Below are 17180 nucleotides of genomic sequence, written 5' to 3' on the forward strand. Positions count from 1 at the left end.
AAAAGCCTATTCACACCTCACTTCACACTGGAGTCAGTTGGAAGCAGCGGGGAAAGCCCTCACAGCCTCAGCGTCCCGCACGACCGGCCCCAACACCAGCCCAAGCCGGCTGCGACTTGATCTTTCCCCCTTCTCTGTTTCCTCCCCCGGAAGGGAAGACCAGCGCCACTTCCAAGTACCGTGACGGCGGCCCTGAGTCGGCCGCTCGCCGCCCGCCGCCAGGGGGCGGGCCCCCGGAGGGCAGGGGGCGGGGCCGGCGGGGTGGGAAGGGGCGGGGCCGGCGGGCTGGCTCTGGCTGTCGTCGGCCCCCACCTCAGCAGCAGGAACCGAAGTCGCTGCCGCCAGGGTCGCTGGTCGCCCGCGCGCTGTCTCGGCCGGTCCCGCAGCCATGGAGGACTTCATTGTGATCTCGGACGACAGCGGCTCCGAGAGCTCCGGGGGGACCCGCTCGGGCCGGGCGCGGAGGCTCCGCCGGGCCCTGTCCCGGACCCCCGGCGCGCTGCCCCGCCGGACTGTGGTGAGTGAGCGAGCCGCCGCTCGCCGAGCCCCGCTGCGGCCGGAGCCCCCGCCGCTCGCACAGCCCTCGACCCACCCGCTGCTTTCCGCGGCTCCGCCGCCCGCCCCCGGGCGCCTCACAGCTGCAGCCGCTTCCCGCCTTCCCGGTGTTACTCGCCCCGAGGAGCGCGCCGGGCCCCGGGTCGAGACGCTGGGCCTCCCGGGCTCCGCGCTCAAGCCCGAGAGCGGCTGAGGCTGGAGAGTGGCCGCCGGGCACATGGACGAGGTCCTGGCGCGCCAGGTGCGGGGGCCGCTGGAGCCCACAGCCGGCGGCGGTCCTCAGGCCAGGCCGCGGGCTGCCCCGAGCCTTGGGCGGGGGCCGGGGACACACGGGGTCCCCTGGGGAGACCCGGACCTCGAGGCGGGCGTGCGGGAGCGCGTAATTGTTTAGCCTGTGGTGTGTACAGATGTGTGCAGGGAGATAACAGGAGCCCGGGCGGGGAGGGAGGGAAGCTGGGGCCTGGGCCCGACGGTGGCCAAGCTCCAGGGCCTGGCAGTCGAGCGAGGGGCCGGATTTTGGAGCTGTGCGGGAGGGCGGTTTATGGCGCTTCGCAAACATTTACCAAGGTCTAAAGGAATAGGGAGGGAAACATCCACGATTTCTTTACCCCTCGGGCTCATTAGTCTTTGTCCTTCTGCCTAAAGTGGTGAATAAAACATTTATGGGCCCTGCCTTTCTAGAATCCTCCACAGATATTTATTGAGCCCCTACTATGGGCCAGGTGTACTAAGAGCTGGGGATACGATGAACACAACACTCCTGGCTTCTGTCATAGAAGGTGATAGAATCAACAAGTAGCTATAGAATACTCAAAGGATGGGAGGTGGGCGGGGCTTTTTCGGTATCAGGAGGCTCTCAACATCAGACTTCCAACAATCTTCCTAGCCTCTTAAAGCCACACCCCTGAAATAACAGAATTGTCAAGCTGATGTTATTTGTAAACCCCTTTCTTCCTGTGTAAATACTTAATCAAGGCAAGTCCAGCTTCTGCCCCTCCAATCCCCTTCCCAGCGTCTTGAGTCCCTAAGCCTCCCCTGTGAGCCACTTCTGTGTCTCAGGTATAGTGTTAAATCTAGGAGGTCACTATAAGAATGAATGGCATGCAAAACCAATTAACCTATACCGCTGTGTTGCCATGGTTCAAGCAAGAGGAATTCTCTATAACTTTCAGTAAATAATTTGGAAGAGATGGACAGACGAGATTTTCAAGGTAAAAGTGACTGGATGTCCCTAGTACAGTGTGGGGGACATACTAGATATATTTGTTGGATGAAAGAAGGTTGACGGAATGGGGGAGAGAGCAGTTCAGACGGTCGTTTGATGGTGACAGTGAATATAACAGAAGCAGGCTTAAGGTGGCAGAAAAGCTGCATTCAGTTTGGGCCTCAGAGGACTTGAACTCTGGAGAACAGTCAGGATTGGAAAGATTTGGTAATTATCTAAATAGAAAGAAGCACTGAAGGTCTAATTATGATTGAGATAATCAAGGGAAAGAATGTAGAAAGAAAAAAGGTGGAAGAAAAAAGTACTGCAGAATAACCCTCAACTGCCTCTCCTAGTTTTTCCTCTTCCCTCCTCCTCCTTCTCTCAGTCCCCCTTTAACTTTGTACTTCCTACCAACTTTGCTTTTTCCACCCAAGTGGTGTCCACCTCCCGTCATCCTGAGCCAGCTTCCTCCTTCAAGTGTACAGATGTCATCCTTAGCCAAGTCTGTGATATGTGCTATAACCCTCCTTGCACACACATAGGGGTGCTCACAAACTTCCCCTCCTCCTCTGTGACCACTCAATCAAGCATTTTGAGTGGGAGCCGTTTAGAACTGAAGAGAAGTGAAAGGTATGTTCCAGAGTAGCACCCAATGTAAATCTCGCTTCTCCAGATATTTACTCCAGCTTTCTCAGAACTCCTGGCTGGTTCTCCTTTTATCCTTCTTGCAAGTTATAAGGGTGGTAGGATAACCACAGAAAGTATCAGAGTCATTAAGAGACTCTCAGGCACCTTTGTCCAGGTTTTCCTTAAGGCCCTGAGGTCAGAGAAACCTCTGTTTAAATCAAGAACTCCCTCAACTCTACTTCCCAATCCGCCCAACAGCTCTGGGAGCTTTGGCAAGTTCTGTTGTCTCTTTCAGTGTCTGCATTTGAGAACATTAATACCTACCTGGCAGGACCATTAGAAGGTTTTTAATGAAACAATGCAAGGATAGTGCCCAACATAAATGATAGCTTTTGCTACACTTTATGCTGTTTTCTCAAGCTTGGCAAGCAATGAAATAAAAGAAACAAGTTTTGTGATTTTTTTTTTTTTCTTTTTTGCAAATATTGACTGAGGGGAAACAACTTGCTTGAATTCAGGAAATCAGAAAGCCACCTCCTATGCTGAAGTTGATGTTTCTGAACTTCTGGTCTTAACCTGGGCTTTAGACTTCAGTAAGTTGATGAAATGTGTCTGTGTGTTTTTTATATTTATTGCTTCCCCCTCTTCCCCCTACACACACACTTATAAAAGCAGAACATGTTCAGCTAATTTTGGTTCGCCTAATTACAAAGATTGAGAAATGTATACAAAAGAAAATTCTAATTGCCATCAACCTCGCCATACAAAGATAACCAATGCTGACACTTTGAAGTATGCCCGCCTAAACTTTTCTTTGTGGGTGCCAGTGTACGCTCATACACAAATGTGTCTCCCACTGTGTTTTTGCAAAAATGAAATCTTGCTATACTTCTTTCTTTGGTTTGCCTTTTTGTCTTAATACACTTTTCTACATCAACAAATATACATTTTCACCAATATTTACAATGTATTTCATTATACAGATTTATAATTACATGTACCTTTTCCTATAAATGGGTATTATGTTGCCATTTCTAAATTTTCTCTATTATAAAACAAGTCAGAAATTTCCTCATAAATAATCTTTGTGCCTTTGTTCATTTGTTTGTTTAGGATAAGTTCCTCTTAGAAGTGAGATTGCTAAGTCTAAAGGTATGCCCTCTTCCAGGACTTTTGATATGTATTGTCAAATTTCCTACAGAAATTGTACACCAATTATATTTTCACGGTACCCCTTTCTCTACTACTTACTTACCCCTAGATACTGTCAATTTACCAAATATGTAAATAATTATGGAACACTTACTATATGCCAGATACTCTTGTTGGCATACAGTTGCTAAGAATGCAGCTAAAAATACAAAACCAAGGCCCTGTTTTTGTGGAGATTTCATTTTAGTCAGAGGGAGACAAAGAGTAAACAGTCACATAGGTGTCCTATCAGATGATACACAGAGTGTTAGAAAGAAAAGTAAGACATTTTTGGTTTTTCAGTATTTGCTGGTTTGATAGCTAGATTCTCTGAGTTGTCATGGTTTTAATTTTTATTTCTGGTTGTAGGTAGTGATTCATTCTCTCATTAAATACTTGTTGAGCACATGCTCCATCCCTGGGTACCAAAGATGAACAAGGTGAAAGTGTACCTATGTTCTGGGGAAATAGCAATAAACTAAGAAATAAGTGAACAGTATAATAGAGAACAACTGGGGTGGGTTTGGGAACGTTAGATTGTGTCTTCAAAGAAGACCTCTCTGAAGAGTTAATATTTGATCTGAGAACAAAATGACAGATTCGTTAGGAGAAGATCTTGGGGAATAAAGTAACAGCAAAGGGTGTAGCAAAAGCAAAGATTGGAAATAAGAAGGCGCATGACTAACTGGAGGAATCAAAAGGCCAGTGGGGCTAGAATGTAAGTGACGGACGAGTTGGAAAGCAATGAGAAGTAGGTGGACTAGACTGTATAAGGCCTGTAGACCACGATAAGGAATTTGGATTTTATTCTTATGTAATAAGAAATCTTTGAAGGGTCTTAAGCAGGGGAATAACATGATCTAATTTATATTTTAAAAAGTGACTTTAGCTACTGTGAGAAGGAAAGACTGTAAGGTAGGGTGACCATATAATTTATCATCCAGATGGGGATCCTTTTGCAAATGAAAGAGGTTGCTAACTGGACAGGGTGTCAAACAACAAGTAAAAACTGAAACTGTCCCATACAAACCTGTTTCACTTTACTGTAAGGGAACAAAAGTGGAAGCAAAGAGATTTGTCTTGGAGGTTGCAGTAGTAGTCCAGACCAGAGATCATCGTAGCTTTGTAGGTGGTACGACTGGATAACTGGAGGGATGTGGAAGGTACCAATGAAGAAAAATCAACTGGTCATAAAACAGCAGGACCCTGAGGTCATTGCCTTGTACGTCCTCTGCCTTTTGTCCATGGAAAAAATTTAGCTACATAGTAAGTTTAATCAGAAAAGTAAGAACATGCAGAAACAAAGGAAAGCAGTCAAGAAGACCAAGTAATAATAATTTAGTCCGTAAACAAAGTCAAGGACCTTTCCTTCCTTCTCAAGCACTATAGATAACATTCTGAGCCAAATCCTGTGAGCTGTCTTATGGTTACTGAAACCCCAACCAGGTAGAAGTTAACCACATAATGACCAGACTGTAACCATGACATGAAGTGAAGTGAAGTCGCTCAGTTGTGTCCAACTCTTTGTGACTCCATGGACTGTAGCCCACCAGGCTTCTCTGTCCATGGGATTCTCCAGGCAAGAATACTGGAGTGGGTTGCCATTTCCTTCTCCAGGGGATCTTCCTGACCCAGGGATCGAACCCAGATCTCCCACATTGCAGGCAGAGGCTTTAACCTCTGAGCCACCAGGGAAACCATGACATAAGCTGCCACAATTCCAAGAATTGGCTTCAAAGAAGTGAGAACAAACCAACCCTGAAACTGAAGACTAACTGTACTTAAAACAACCAAGGTGACACTGATCAGACCACTGATGACCAATTTCAAGGTGATTGTCAGAGCTGACTGTACAGTTTCTACATGTAGCCCCTTCCCTCAGCCTATAAAAGCTCTTGTCCACTGATTTTCAGGGGACGGAGTTGGCCTTTAGAGAGGTGTCCATCCTCTACACCCCCCATACCCTAGCTGCTGGCATCCAAAGTAAAGCAAACTTTCCTTTCCAACAACCTTGCCTCTTTATTGACTTTTTGAATGACAAGCAGCCAGACCCTACTTTTGGTTACAGTCCTGATCCTTGGTTGTGGTTAATGAGGGGAAGGGGGGATTCCTGAATGATGCCTTGGTTTGTCCCTAACAACTGGATGCAGGTTGGTGTCAGTCACTGACATGAGGATGTCTTGTGGAGGAACAGGGTTAGAAGAAAGATTCATGAATTCTTAAATGTAGTGTGCTATATCTGTGTGAGTGTGTGTATATATAGTTTATGAGAGTTAATTGCCTGTTTTTGTCCTGGTGGATTTTTTGTGGATTTTTTTGTTTTTGTTTTACTAATTTGTCAGTTTTACTTGGACTTCTCAGGTGTTGCTAGTAGTAAAGAGACAAAAGAGATGTGGGTTCAATCCCTCAGTTGGGAAGATCTCTGAGAAGGAAATGGCAACCCACTGCCATATTCTTGTCTGGAGACTCCCATGGACAGAGGAGCCTGGCAGGCTGCAATCAGTAGAGTCAGACATAACTGAAGCAACTTAGCATAGTTTTACTTACATAGTAAAGACTTTTAATAGGTTGGATTGGGTCCTCCAAAAAGATGTGTTGAAGCTCCCAGTGCCACTACAGAATGTGACTTTATTTGAAAATCAAGTCATTGCAGATGTAATCAGTGAAGATGAGATCATAGAAAGTAGGGTGGGCCCTTAGTCTGATATAAGTAATATCTTTATAAGATGTGAAGACAGAGGAAGAACACTGTGAGACTATGGGAGTTATGCAACTGCAAATCAGTGAACACCAGAAGGTAAGAGAAGGGCACAGAACAGTTTTTCCCGACAGCATTTAAGAGAGCGTGGTCCTGCAGACACCTTAATTTTGAACTTCTGAGCCTCCAGAACTGTGAAAAACAACAAAAAGACCAGGAACAAGTCAAGGACATCCTCTCTCACCAGTGCTTTTCAGCATTGTACTAGAAGTCCTAGCTGATGTTATTAGGCAAGAAAAAGTATACAGATTAGGAAAGAAGAAATAAAATTTTTACTCAAAGATGTCATTATTGCCTATGTAGAAAAAATCCAAAAGAATTAGCAACCAAAAAAAAAAAAAATACTAATAAGTAATAATAGCAACATTGTAGGATGCAAGGTCACTTTACAAAAGTCATCACAGGATGCAAGGTCACTTTACGAAAGTCACCACTTTCCTGTATACCAGCAGTGAACAAGGGGAATTTGAAATTAAAAACATAACTACCATTTACATCAAAACTGTAAAAATTAAATACAAATCTCATAAAACATCTACGAGAGAGATCTATATGAGGAGAACTGTAAAACTAATAAAATATATCAAAGAAGAAATAAATGGAGATATATTCCATGTTCTAGAAAAACATCTGCTTTATCGACTACACCAAAGCCTTTGGCTGGATCACAACAAACTGTGGAAAATTCTGAAAGAGATAGGAATACCAGACCACCTGAGCTGCCTCCTGAGAAATCTGTATGCAGGTCAAGAAGCAACAGTTAGAACTGGACGTGGAACAACAGACTGATTCCAGACTGGGAAAGGAGTCTGTCAAGGCTGTATATTGTCATCCTGCTTATTTAACTTATATGCAGAGTACATCATGTGAAATGCCAGGCTGGATGAAGCACAAGCTGGAATCAAGATTGCTGGGAGAAATATCAATAACCTCAGATATGCAGATGACACCACCCTTATGGCAGAAAGTGAAGAGGAACTGAAGAACCTCTTGATGAAAGTGAAAGAGGAGAGTGATGCTTAAAACTCAGCATTCAAAAAACTAAGATCATTGCATCCAGTCCCATCACTTCATAGCAGATAGATGGGGAAACAATGGAAACAGTGTCAGACTTTATTTTCTTGGGCTCCAAAATCACTGCAGATGGTGACTGAAGCCAAGAAATTAAAAGACGCTTGCTCCTTGGAAGAAAAGCTATGATCAACCTAGACAGCATATTAAAAAGCAGAGACATTACTTTGCCAACAAAGATCTATTTTGTCAAAGCTATGGTTTTTCCAGTAGTCATATATGGATGTGAGAGTTGGATCATAAAGAAAGCTGAGTGCAGAAGAATTGTGCTTTTGAACTGTGGTACTGGAAAAGACTCTTGAAAGTCCCTTGGACTGCAAGGAGATCAAACCAGCCAATCCTAAAGGAAATCAGTCCTGAATATTCATTGGAAGGACTGATGCTGAAGCTGAAACTCCAATACTTTGGCCACCTGATGAGAACTAACTGACTGGAAAAGACTCTGATGCCTTCTTATTGAAGGCAGGAGGAGAAGGAGACAGCAGAGGATAAGATGGTTGGATGGATGCATCACCGACCTGATGGACGTGAGTTTGAGCAAGCTCTGGGAGTTGGTGATGGACAAGAAAGCCTGGCGTGCTGCAGTCCTTGGGGTTGCAAAGAATCAGACACGACTAAGTGACTGAACTGAACTGATCGCATGTTCATGGAAAGGAAAACAATATTGTTAAGATGTCAGTTCTTATGAACCTTATCTATAGATTCAGTGCAATCCTGATCAAAATTCTAGCAAGTTATTTTGTAGATATCAGTAAACTGATTAACGTTTATATGGAGAGGCAATTTGTTCTTGTTCAGTCACTTACATGTCTGACTGCTTGAGACTCCATGGTCCTCGCTTCCCTGTCCTTCATTATCTCCTTGAATATGCTTGAACTCATGTCCGTTGAGTCAGTAATGCTACCAACCATCTCACCCTCTGCTGCCCCCTCCTCCTGCCCTCAATCATTCCCAGCATCAGAGTCTTTTCCAATGAGTTGGCTCTTCGCATCAGATGGACAAAGTGTTGGAGCTTCAGCTTTCAGCATCGGTCCTTCCAGTGAATACTCAGGGTTGATTTCCTTTAGGGTTGACTGATTTTATTTCCTTGCTGTCCAAGCGACTCTCAAGTCTTCTCTAGCACCACAATTTGAAAGCGTTCCTTCAGCACTCAGCCTTCTTTATGGCCCAACTTTCACATCCATACATGACTACTGGAAAAACCATAGCTTTGAGTATATGGACCTTTGTCAGCAAAGTGATGCCTGTGTTTTTTAATATGTTATCTAGGTTTGTCATAGCTTTCCTTCCAGGGAGCAAGCATCTTAATTTCATGGCTGCAGTCACAGTCCACCATGATTTTGGAGCCCAAGAAAATAAAATCTGCCACTATTTCCACTTTTTCTCCTTCTATTTGCCATGAAGTGATGGGACCAGATACCACAATCTTAGTTTTTTGAATGTTGAGTTTAAAGCCAGCTTTTTCACTCTGTTCTTTTCAGCCTCATCAAGAGGCTCTTTAATTCTTCTTCACTTTATGCCATTAGAGTGGTATCATCTGCACATCTGAGGTTTAAAAGGTAATCTTTTTATTTATTTATCTTGAAAGATAATTACTTTACAGAAATTTTGTTGTTTTTTGTCAATCAGCATGAATCAGCCATAGGTATACATACATCCCTTCCCTCTTGAAACTCCCTCCCATCTCCCTCCCCATCCCACCCCTGTAAGTTGATACAGAGCCCCTGTTTGAGTTCCCTGAGACATAATGCAAATTCCCATTGGCTATCTATTTTACATATGGTAATGTAAATTTCCATGTTACTCTCTCCATACGTCTAATCCTCTCCTCCCCTCTCCCTGTGTCCATAAGTTGGTTCTCTATGTCTGTTTCTCCATTGCTGCCTTGCAAATAAATTCATTGGTACTATCTTTCTAGATTCCATAAATATGCTTTAGTATACAGTATTTATCTTTCTCTTCCTGACTTATTTCACTCTGTATAATAGGCTCTAGGTTTATCCACTTCATTAGACCGGACTCAAAATGCGTTCTTTTTTATGGCTAAGTAATAACCATTATGTATATGTACCACAATTTCTTTACCCGTTCATCTCTTGATAGACATCTAGGTTGCTTCCATTTTGTAGCTATTGTAAATAGTGCTGTAGTGAACATTGTCTCCCAGTAATCTTGATTCCAGTTGTGATTCATTCAGCACAGCATTTCACATGATGTACTCTTCATAAAAGTTAAATAAGCAGCATGATGATATACAGCCTTGATGTGGTCCTTTCCCAATTTTGAACCAGGCCATTGTTCCATGTCTGGTTCTAACTGTTGCTTCTTGATCCACAGACAGGTTTCTCAGGAGACAGGTAAAGTGGTCTGGTATTCCCTTTCTCTTTAAGAAGATGCAATAACCAACTGAATATTGGAGAAGAGCAAAGTCAGAGGACTGCCACTTTTGACTTCAAAGCTTACTACAAACCACAGTAATCAAAACAGTATGGAATTGGTAAAAGAATAGACAAATAGATCAGTGGAACACCATAGAAAGCCCAGAAATAGACCCAAATTACGCTAGTCAACTAATCTTTTACAGTGGAGCTAAAGTGATAGAATGGAGCAGAGATAGTTTTTTCAACAAATGGTGCTGGAGCAACTGGAGAGTCACAGGCAAAGAAATGAATCTAGACACAGACCTTACAACTTTCATAAAAATCAACTCAAAACGTGGATCATAGACCTGAACCTAGGATGCAAAACTGAAATTCCTAGAAGATGGGAGAAAACCTAGACCACTTTGAATTTGGCGATGATGTTTTAGATATAACATTAAGAACATAATCCATGGAAGAAATAATTGCTAACTGAACACTACTACTAAAACTTCTCTGTGAAAGACAATAGAATGAGAAGATAAGCTACAGACTGGAAGAAAATATTTATGAAAGACACTGATAAAGGACTGTTACTGAAACTATGCACATAACTCCTAAAATCGACAGTAAGGAAACAAGCAACCTGATTAAAAAATGGGCAAAAGACATAAACAGATACATCATAAAGAAGGCATACAGATGGCAAATAAAGATATGAAGAGATGTTCAACACCATACACCATTAGGGAATTGCTAATTGAAACAACAGTGAACTATTACTGCATTTGGATTTTAGAGTAGACAAAATCCAAAACACAACAACAAATGCTGGTGAGGATGTGGAATAGTAGAATTCTCATTAATTACTGGTGGGAAAGCAAAATGGTACAGCAAATTTGGAAAACAGTTTGGCAGTTTTTTATAAAACTAATGTATTCTTCTTTGCATGAAATGTTCCCTTGGTATCTCTAATTTTCTAGAAGAGATCTCTAGTCTTTCCCATTCTGTTGTTTTCCTCTATTTCTTTGCATTGATCGCTGAGGAAGGCTTTCTTATCTCTTGCTGTTCTTTGGAACTCTGCATTCAGATGCTTGTATCTTTCCTTTTCTCCTTGGCTTTTAGCATCTCTTCTTTTCACAGCTATTTGTAAGGCCTCCCCAGACAGCCATTTTGCTTTTTTGCATTTCTTTTCCATGGGGATGGTCTTGATCCCTGTCTCCTGCACAATGTCACGAACCTCAGTCCATAGTTCATCAGGCATTCTATCTATCAGATCTAGTCCCTTGAATCTATTTCTCACTTCCACTGTATAAACATAAGGGATTTGATTTAGGTCATACCTGAATGGTCTAGTGGTTTTCCCTACTTTCTTTGACTTAAGTCTGAATTTGGCAATAAGGAGTTCATGAGCTGAGCCACAGTCAGCTCCTTGTCTTGTTTTTGTTGACTGTATAGAGCTTCTCCATCTTTGGCTGCAAAGAACATAATCAATCTGATTTCGGTGTTGACCATCTGGTGATGTCCATGTGTAGAGTCTTCGCTTGTGTTGTTGGAAGAGGGTGTTTGCTATGACCAGTGCATTTTCTTGGCAAAACTCTATTAATCTTTGCCCTGCTTCATTCCGTATTCCAAGGCCAAATTTGCCTGTTGCTCCAGGTGTTTCTTGACTTCCTACTTTTGCATTCCAGTCCCCTATAATGAAAAGGACATCTTTTTGGGGTGTTAGTTCTTAAAGGTCTTATGGGTCTTCATAGAACCTTCAACTTCAGCTTCTTCAGCATTACTGGTTGGGGCATAGGCTTGGATTACCATGATATTGAATGGTTTGCCTTGGAAACGAACAGAGATCATTCTGTTGTTTTTGAGACTGCATCCAAGTACTGCATTTCAGATTCTTTTGTTGACCATGATGGCTACTCCATTTCTTCTAAGGGATTCCTGTCTGCAGTAGTAGATATAATGGTCATCTGAGTTAAATTCACCCATTCCAATCCTTTAGATATTAAGAAGAGGTGGCAAGAATACACAGTAGAACTGTACAAGAAAGATCTTCACGACCAAGATAATCACGATGGTGTGATCACTCACCTAGAGCCAGACATCCTGGAATGTGAAGTCAAGTGGGCCTTAGAAAGCATCACTACGAACAAAGCTAGTGGAGGTGATGGAATTCCAGTTGAGCTGTTTCAAATCCTGAAAGATGATGCTGTGAAAGTGCTGCACTCAATATGCCAGCAAATTTGGAAAACTCAGCAGTGGCCACAGGACTGGAAAAGGTCAGTTTTCATTCCAATCCTAAAGAAAGACAATGCCAAAGAATGCTCAAACTACCGCACAGTTGCACTCATCTCACACGCTAGTAAAGTAATTCTCCAAGCCAGGCTTCAGCAATACGTGAACCATGAACTTCAGATGTTCAAGCTGGTTTTAGAAAAGGCAGAGGAACCAGACATCAAATTGCCAACATCCTCTGGATCATGGAAAAAGCAAGGGAGTTCCAGAAAAACATCTATTTCTGCTTTATTGACTATGCCAAAGCCTTTGACTGTGTGGACCACAAGAAACTGTGGAAAATTCTGAAAGAGATGGGGATACCAGACGACCTAACCTGCCTCTTGAGAAACTTGTATGCAGGCTAGGAAGCAACAGTTAGAACTGGACATGGAACAACAGACTGGTTCCAAATAGGAAAAGGTGTACGTCAAGGCTGTATATTGTCACCCTGCTTATTTAACTTACACGCCGAGTACATCATGAGAAACGCTGGGCTGGAAGAAGCACAAGCTGGAATCAAGATTGCCAGGAGAAATGTCAATAACCTCAGATATGCAGATGGCACCACCCTTATGGCAGAAAGTGAAGAGGAACTCAAAAGCCTCTTGATGAAAGTGAAAGAGGAGAGTGAAAAAGTTGACTTAAAGCTCAACATTCAGAAAACGAAGATCATGGTATCTGGTCCCATCACTTCATGAGAAATAGATGGGGAAACAGTGGAAACTGTGACTGACATTATTTTGGGGGGCTCCAAAATCACTGCAGATGGTGACTGCAGCCATGAAATTAAAAGACATTTACTCCTTGGAAGGAAAGTTATGACCAATCTAGATAGCATATTAAAAAGCAGAGACATTACTTTGCCAACAAAAGTCCATCTAGTCAAGGCTATGGTTTTTCTAGTGGTCATGTATGGATGTGAGCGTTGGACTGTGAAGAAAGATGAGCGCTGAAGGATTGATGCTTTTGAACTGTGGTGTTGGAGAAGACTCTTGAGAGTCCCTTGGACTGCAAGGAGATCCAGCCTGTCCATTCTGAAGGAGATCAACCCTGGGATTTCTTTGAAGGGAATGATGCTGAAGCTGAAACTCCAGTACTTTGGACACCTCATGCGAAGAGTTGACTCATTGGAAAAGACTCTGATGCTGGGAGGGATTGGGGGCAGGAGGAGAAGGGGATGACAGAGGATGAGATGGCTGGATGGCATCACTGACTCGATGGATGTGAGTCTGAGTGAACTCCGGGAGTTGGTGATGGACAGGGAGGCCTGGCATGCTGCGATTCATGGGGTGGCAAAGAGTTGGACACGACTGAGCGACTGAACTGTACTGAACTGAACTGAATGTATTCTTATAGTACAAACCAACAATTGTGCTCCCTGGTATTTGCCCAAATGAATTGAAACTTAAATCCACACAAAAAGACTGAATATAGATGTTTGTATATCAGCTTCATGCATAATTGCCCAAACTTGGAAGGCCACTAAGATGTCCTCCAGTAAGTAAATGGATAAGTAAACTGTTACCTCCAGACACTGAAATATTATTCAGCACTAAAAAGAAATGATCTATCAAGCCATGAAAATACTTGGAGGAAATTTAAATGGCTTCTTTCACTTAGTAATATGCAGTCTGAAAAGACTATACTGTGTGATTCCAACAATATGACATTCTGGAAAAGTAAAACCTAAGGGGACAGTGAAAACATTACTGGTTTTCAGGGGTTAGTGGAGAGAAAGTACTGAATAAGCAGAGCACAGGAATTTTCAGGCAGTGAAACTGTTCTGTATGATACTACATTGGTAGATACATGTTGTTACATATTTGTCCAAACCCATAAAATGTACAAGGGTAAATCCTAATATAAACTATGGGCTTTGGGTATTGATAATGTGCCAGTGTAGGTTTATCATTTGTAACTAATACACCACTGTGATGCTGGATGCTGATAGTGGGGAAGTTGTACATATATGGGGAGTTGGACTATATGGCAACATTCCATACTTTCTGTTCAATTTTGCCATGAACCAAAAACTGCTCTAAAAAGTAAAGTTTATCCATCTAAAAAATGTACCAGTCCAAAAAATTCAAATGCTAGAGAATGGTATGCAATGAAAATTAGGGTAGTATTAGTTCCCAGCTCATTATTTTCCAGAGTTTTTTGTAGGTTTTCTCACATTTCTCCTGTTTTGTTATTTATTTAAAATGTTTGCTTTGTTGATTTATGATTGACGAAACTAAGATATTTTAAGTATATATCATGGTGATTTAACTAATGAAGTTTAATTAATAAAGTTTTTATGTTTTAATCAAAGTTTCACACATTATAAATGAACTTTAGTGTCATGCCCCACTTTCCAAAAATCCTTCACTTTTTTATTGACATATACCATTATATTAGTTTCAGGTGTACATCATAATGCTTCAGTATTTATACACACTGCAAAATGACATCCATAATAAGTCTTTATACATCATTGATCATACATCAATATATTATAAAACATTATTGATAGGAAGTTTATACCTCTTGACCCCCTTAACCGACTTTGCTTACCCTCCCAACCCTCCTGGCAACCACCATTATAATCCTCGTACCTGTGAATTTCATATTGTGTTTGTTTGTTTTTAGATTGAACGTGTAAGTAAAATCGTATGGTATTTGTCTTTCTCTGTCTGACTTATTTTACTTAGCATAATACCCTCAAGTTCTATCTATGTTGTCACAAATGGCAATATTTCATACTTTTTATGGCTGAGCAGTATTCTGTTGTGTGTGTGTGTTGCTCGGTCATGTCCAACTCTTTGTGACCCCATGGACTGTAGCCCACCAGCCTCCTCTGTTCGTGGAATTCTCCCAGTGAGAGTACTAGAGTGGGTAGCCATTCCCTTCTCCAGGGGATCTCCCCAACCCAGGGATTGAGCCCAGGTCTCCTGCATCATGCACAGATTCTTTAGAGTCTGAGACACTAAGGAAGCCCAACGTGTGTGTGCATATAGATACATATATGGACTACTATTCAGTTATCAGCAAACACGTTGTTTCCATTTCTTGGCTATTGTAACTAATGCTTCAATGAATGTAGGGGTGCATATATTTTTTCAAATTAATGTTTTCATTTTCTTCAGATAAATAACCAGAAGTAGAATGGCTAGATGAATCACATATTGGTTCTATTTTTAATTTGAGGGGAAACTTCTATACTATTTTCCATAGCACTGAGCTAAACATTAATTACACTAACAGTGCACAAGGGTGTCCTTTTCTCAACATCCTTACCAACCCTTGTTATCGCCTGTCTTTTTAATAAGAGCCACTGTTACTGGAATGAAGGGATATTTCATTGTGGTTTTGATTTTGACTTCCCTGATGATTAGTGATGTTGAGCATCTTTTCTTGTGTCTGCTGGCCATCTATAAATGTCTATTTAGGTCCTCTGTCCATTCCATAATCACATTTTTGGCTTTTTGTTATTGAGTTGTATGAGTTCTTTATGTATTTTGGATATTAATCTTTTATCAGATACACGATTTGCCAAGATTTTCTGTCACTTAGGGGGTTGTCTTTTCATTTTGTTGATGGTGTTGTTTGCTGTACAGAAGCTTTAGTTTGATGTAATCCCATTTGTTTGTTTTTGCTTTTGTTGGCTTTGCTTTTGGAATCAGATACAAAATAATCACCAAAACTAATGTCCTCAAGCTTACTGCCTCTATTTTCTTCTAGGAGTTCAGTGGTTTCAAGTCTTATATTCAAGTCTCTAGTCTCTTGAGTTAATTTTTGTGTATGGTATAAGATGGTAGTCTAGTTTCATTCTTTGGCATGTGGCTTTCCAGTTTTCCTCGCACCATTTATTAAAGAGTGTCCATTGTATAATCTTAACCTCCTTTGTCATAAATTAATTGAACATGTATGCATGGGATTTGTTTCTGGGCTATTTTTCTTAAAATTGTTCCAATGTCTGCTTTTATGCCAAATCATATTGAGTTTGAAATCAATGAGTGCAGTGTCTTCAGCTTTGTTCGTCTTCCTCAAGACTGTTTTGGCTATTTGGGGTCTTTTGTGGTTCCATATAAATTTTAAGATTGTTCTATTTCTGTGAAATGTGCCGTTGGGATTTTGATGGGGATTACATTGAATCTGTAGATTGCTTTGGCTAATATGGACATTTTAACAATATTAATTCATCCAAACCATGAGTACAAAACATCTTTCCATTAATTTGTGTTTTCAGTTTCTTTCATCAGTGTCTTACAGTTTTCGATATACAGGTCTTTCACCTCCTTGGTTAAATTTGCTCATGGGTATTTTATTTTTTTTTATACTGTTGTACATGGGATTGTTTTCTCAACTTCTTTTTTAACAGTTCATTGTTATTGTGTAGAAATACAGCAGATTTTTGTATTAGTTTGTACTCTGCAACTTCTCTGAATTTATTAGTTCTTAGAGTTTTTTTGATATGGTTATTAGCATTTTATATATTGTCTACAAATAGTGAAAATTTTACTTCTTCCTTTCCATTTTGGATGCCATTTATTTCTGCATCTCGCCTTATTGCTCTGGCTAGGACTTCCAATACCATGTTGAATAAAAGTGACGAGAGTGGACATCCTTGTCTTATTCCTGATCTTAGAGGAAAAGCTTTCTGCTTTCACCGTTGAATATGATGTTAACAGTGGGTTTGTCATATATAGCCTTTAATATGTTGAGGTGTGTTTCCATCTCTACCCACTTTGTTGAGAGTTTTTGTCATAAATGAATGTTGAATTTTGTCAAATGCTTTTTCTGCAATTGTTGCTATAATCTTGATTTTTATCCTTCATTTTGTTCATGTATATCTTGTTACTTGATTTGTGGGTGGTGAACCATCCTTGCATTCCTAGAATAAATTGTTGGGTTTGGTTTGTTATTATTTTGTTGAAGATTTCTGTATGTATGTACATCAGTGATATTGGCCTGTACTTCTCTTTTGATATTCTTGTCTGGTTGGTATCAAGGCCATGATGGCCTTGTAAAATGAGTTTGGAAGCATTCCTTCCTCTTCAGTTTTTTGGAAGAGTTTGAGAAGGATAGGTACTAAATCTTATTTAAATATTTGGTAGAATTCACCAATGAAAACATGGTCCTGGACTTTTAT

The 17180-nt window shown here is 41.3% G+C and overlaps 1 protein-coding gene across 1 annotated transcript in view; it reads left to right on the plus strand.

Moving 5' to 3' along the window:
• Positions 271–17180, plus strand: part of SIMC1 (SUMO interacting motifs containing 1) — an 83461-nt gene continuing 66551 nt past the window's right edge. Inside the window, exon 1 of the mRNA XM_018053713.1 lies at positions 271–517. Within this exon, the coding sequence (XP_017909202.1) occupies positions 389–517 (129 nt within the window). The 5' untranslated portion in view covers positions 271–388. The remainder of the gene's footprint in view (positions 518–17180) is intronic.

This window comes from Capra hircus, chromosome 10, assembly GCF_001704415.2.
Source record: "Capra hircus breed San Clemente chromosome 10, ASM170441v1, whole genome shotgun sequence".
NCBI classification, from domain to species: Eukaryota; Metazoa; Chordata; class Mammalia; order Artiodactyla; family Bovidae; genus Capra; species Capra hircus.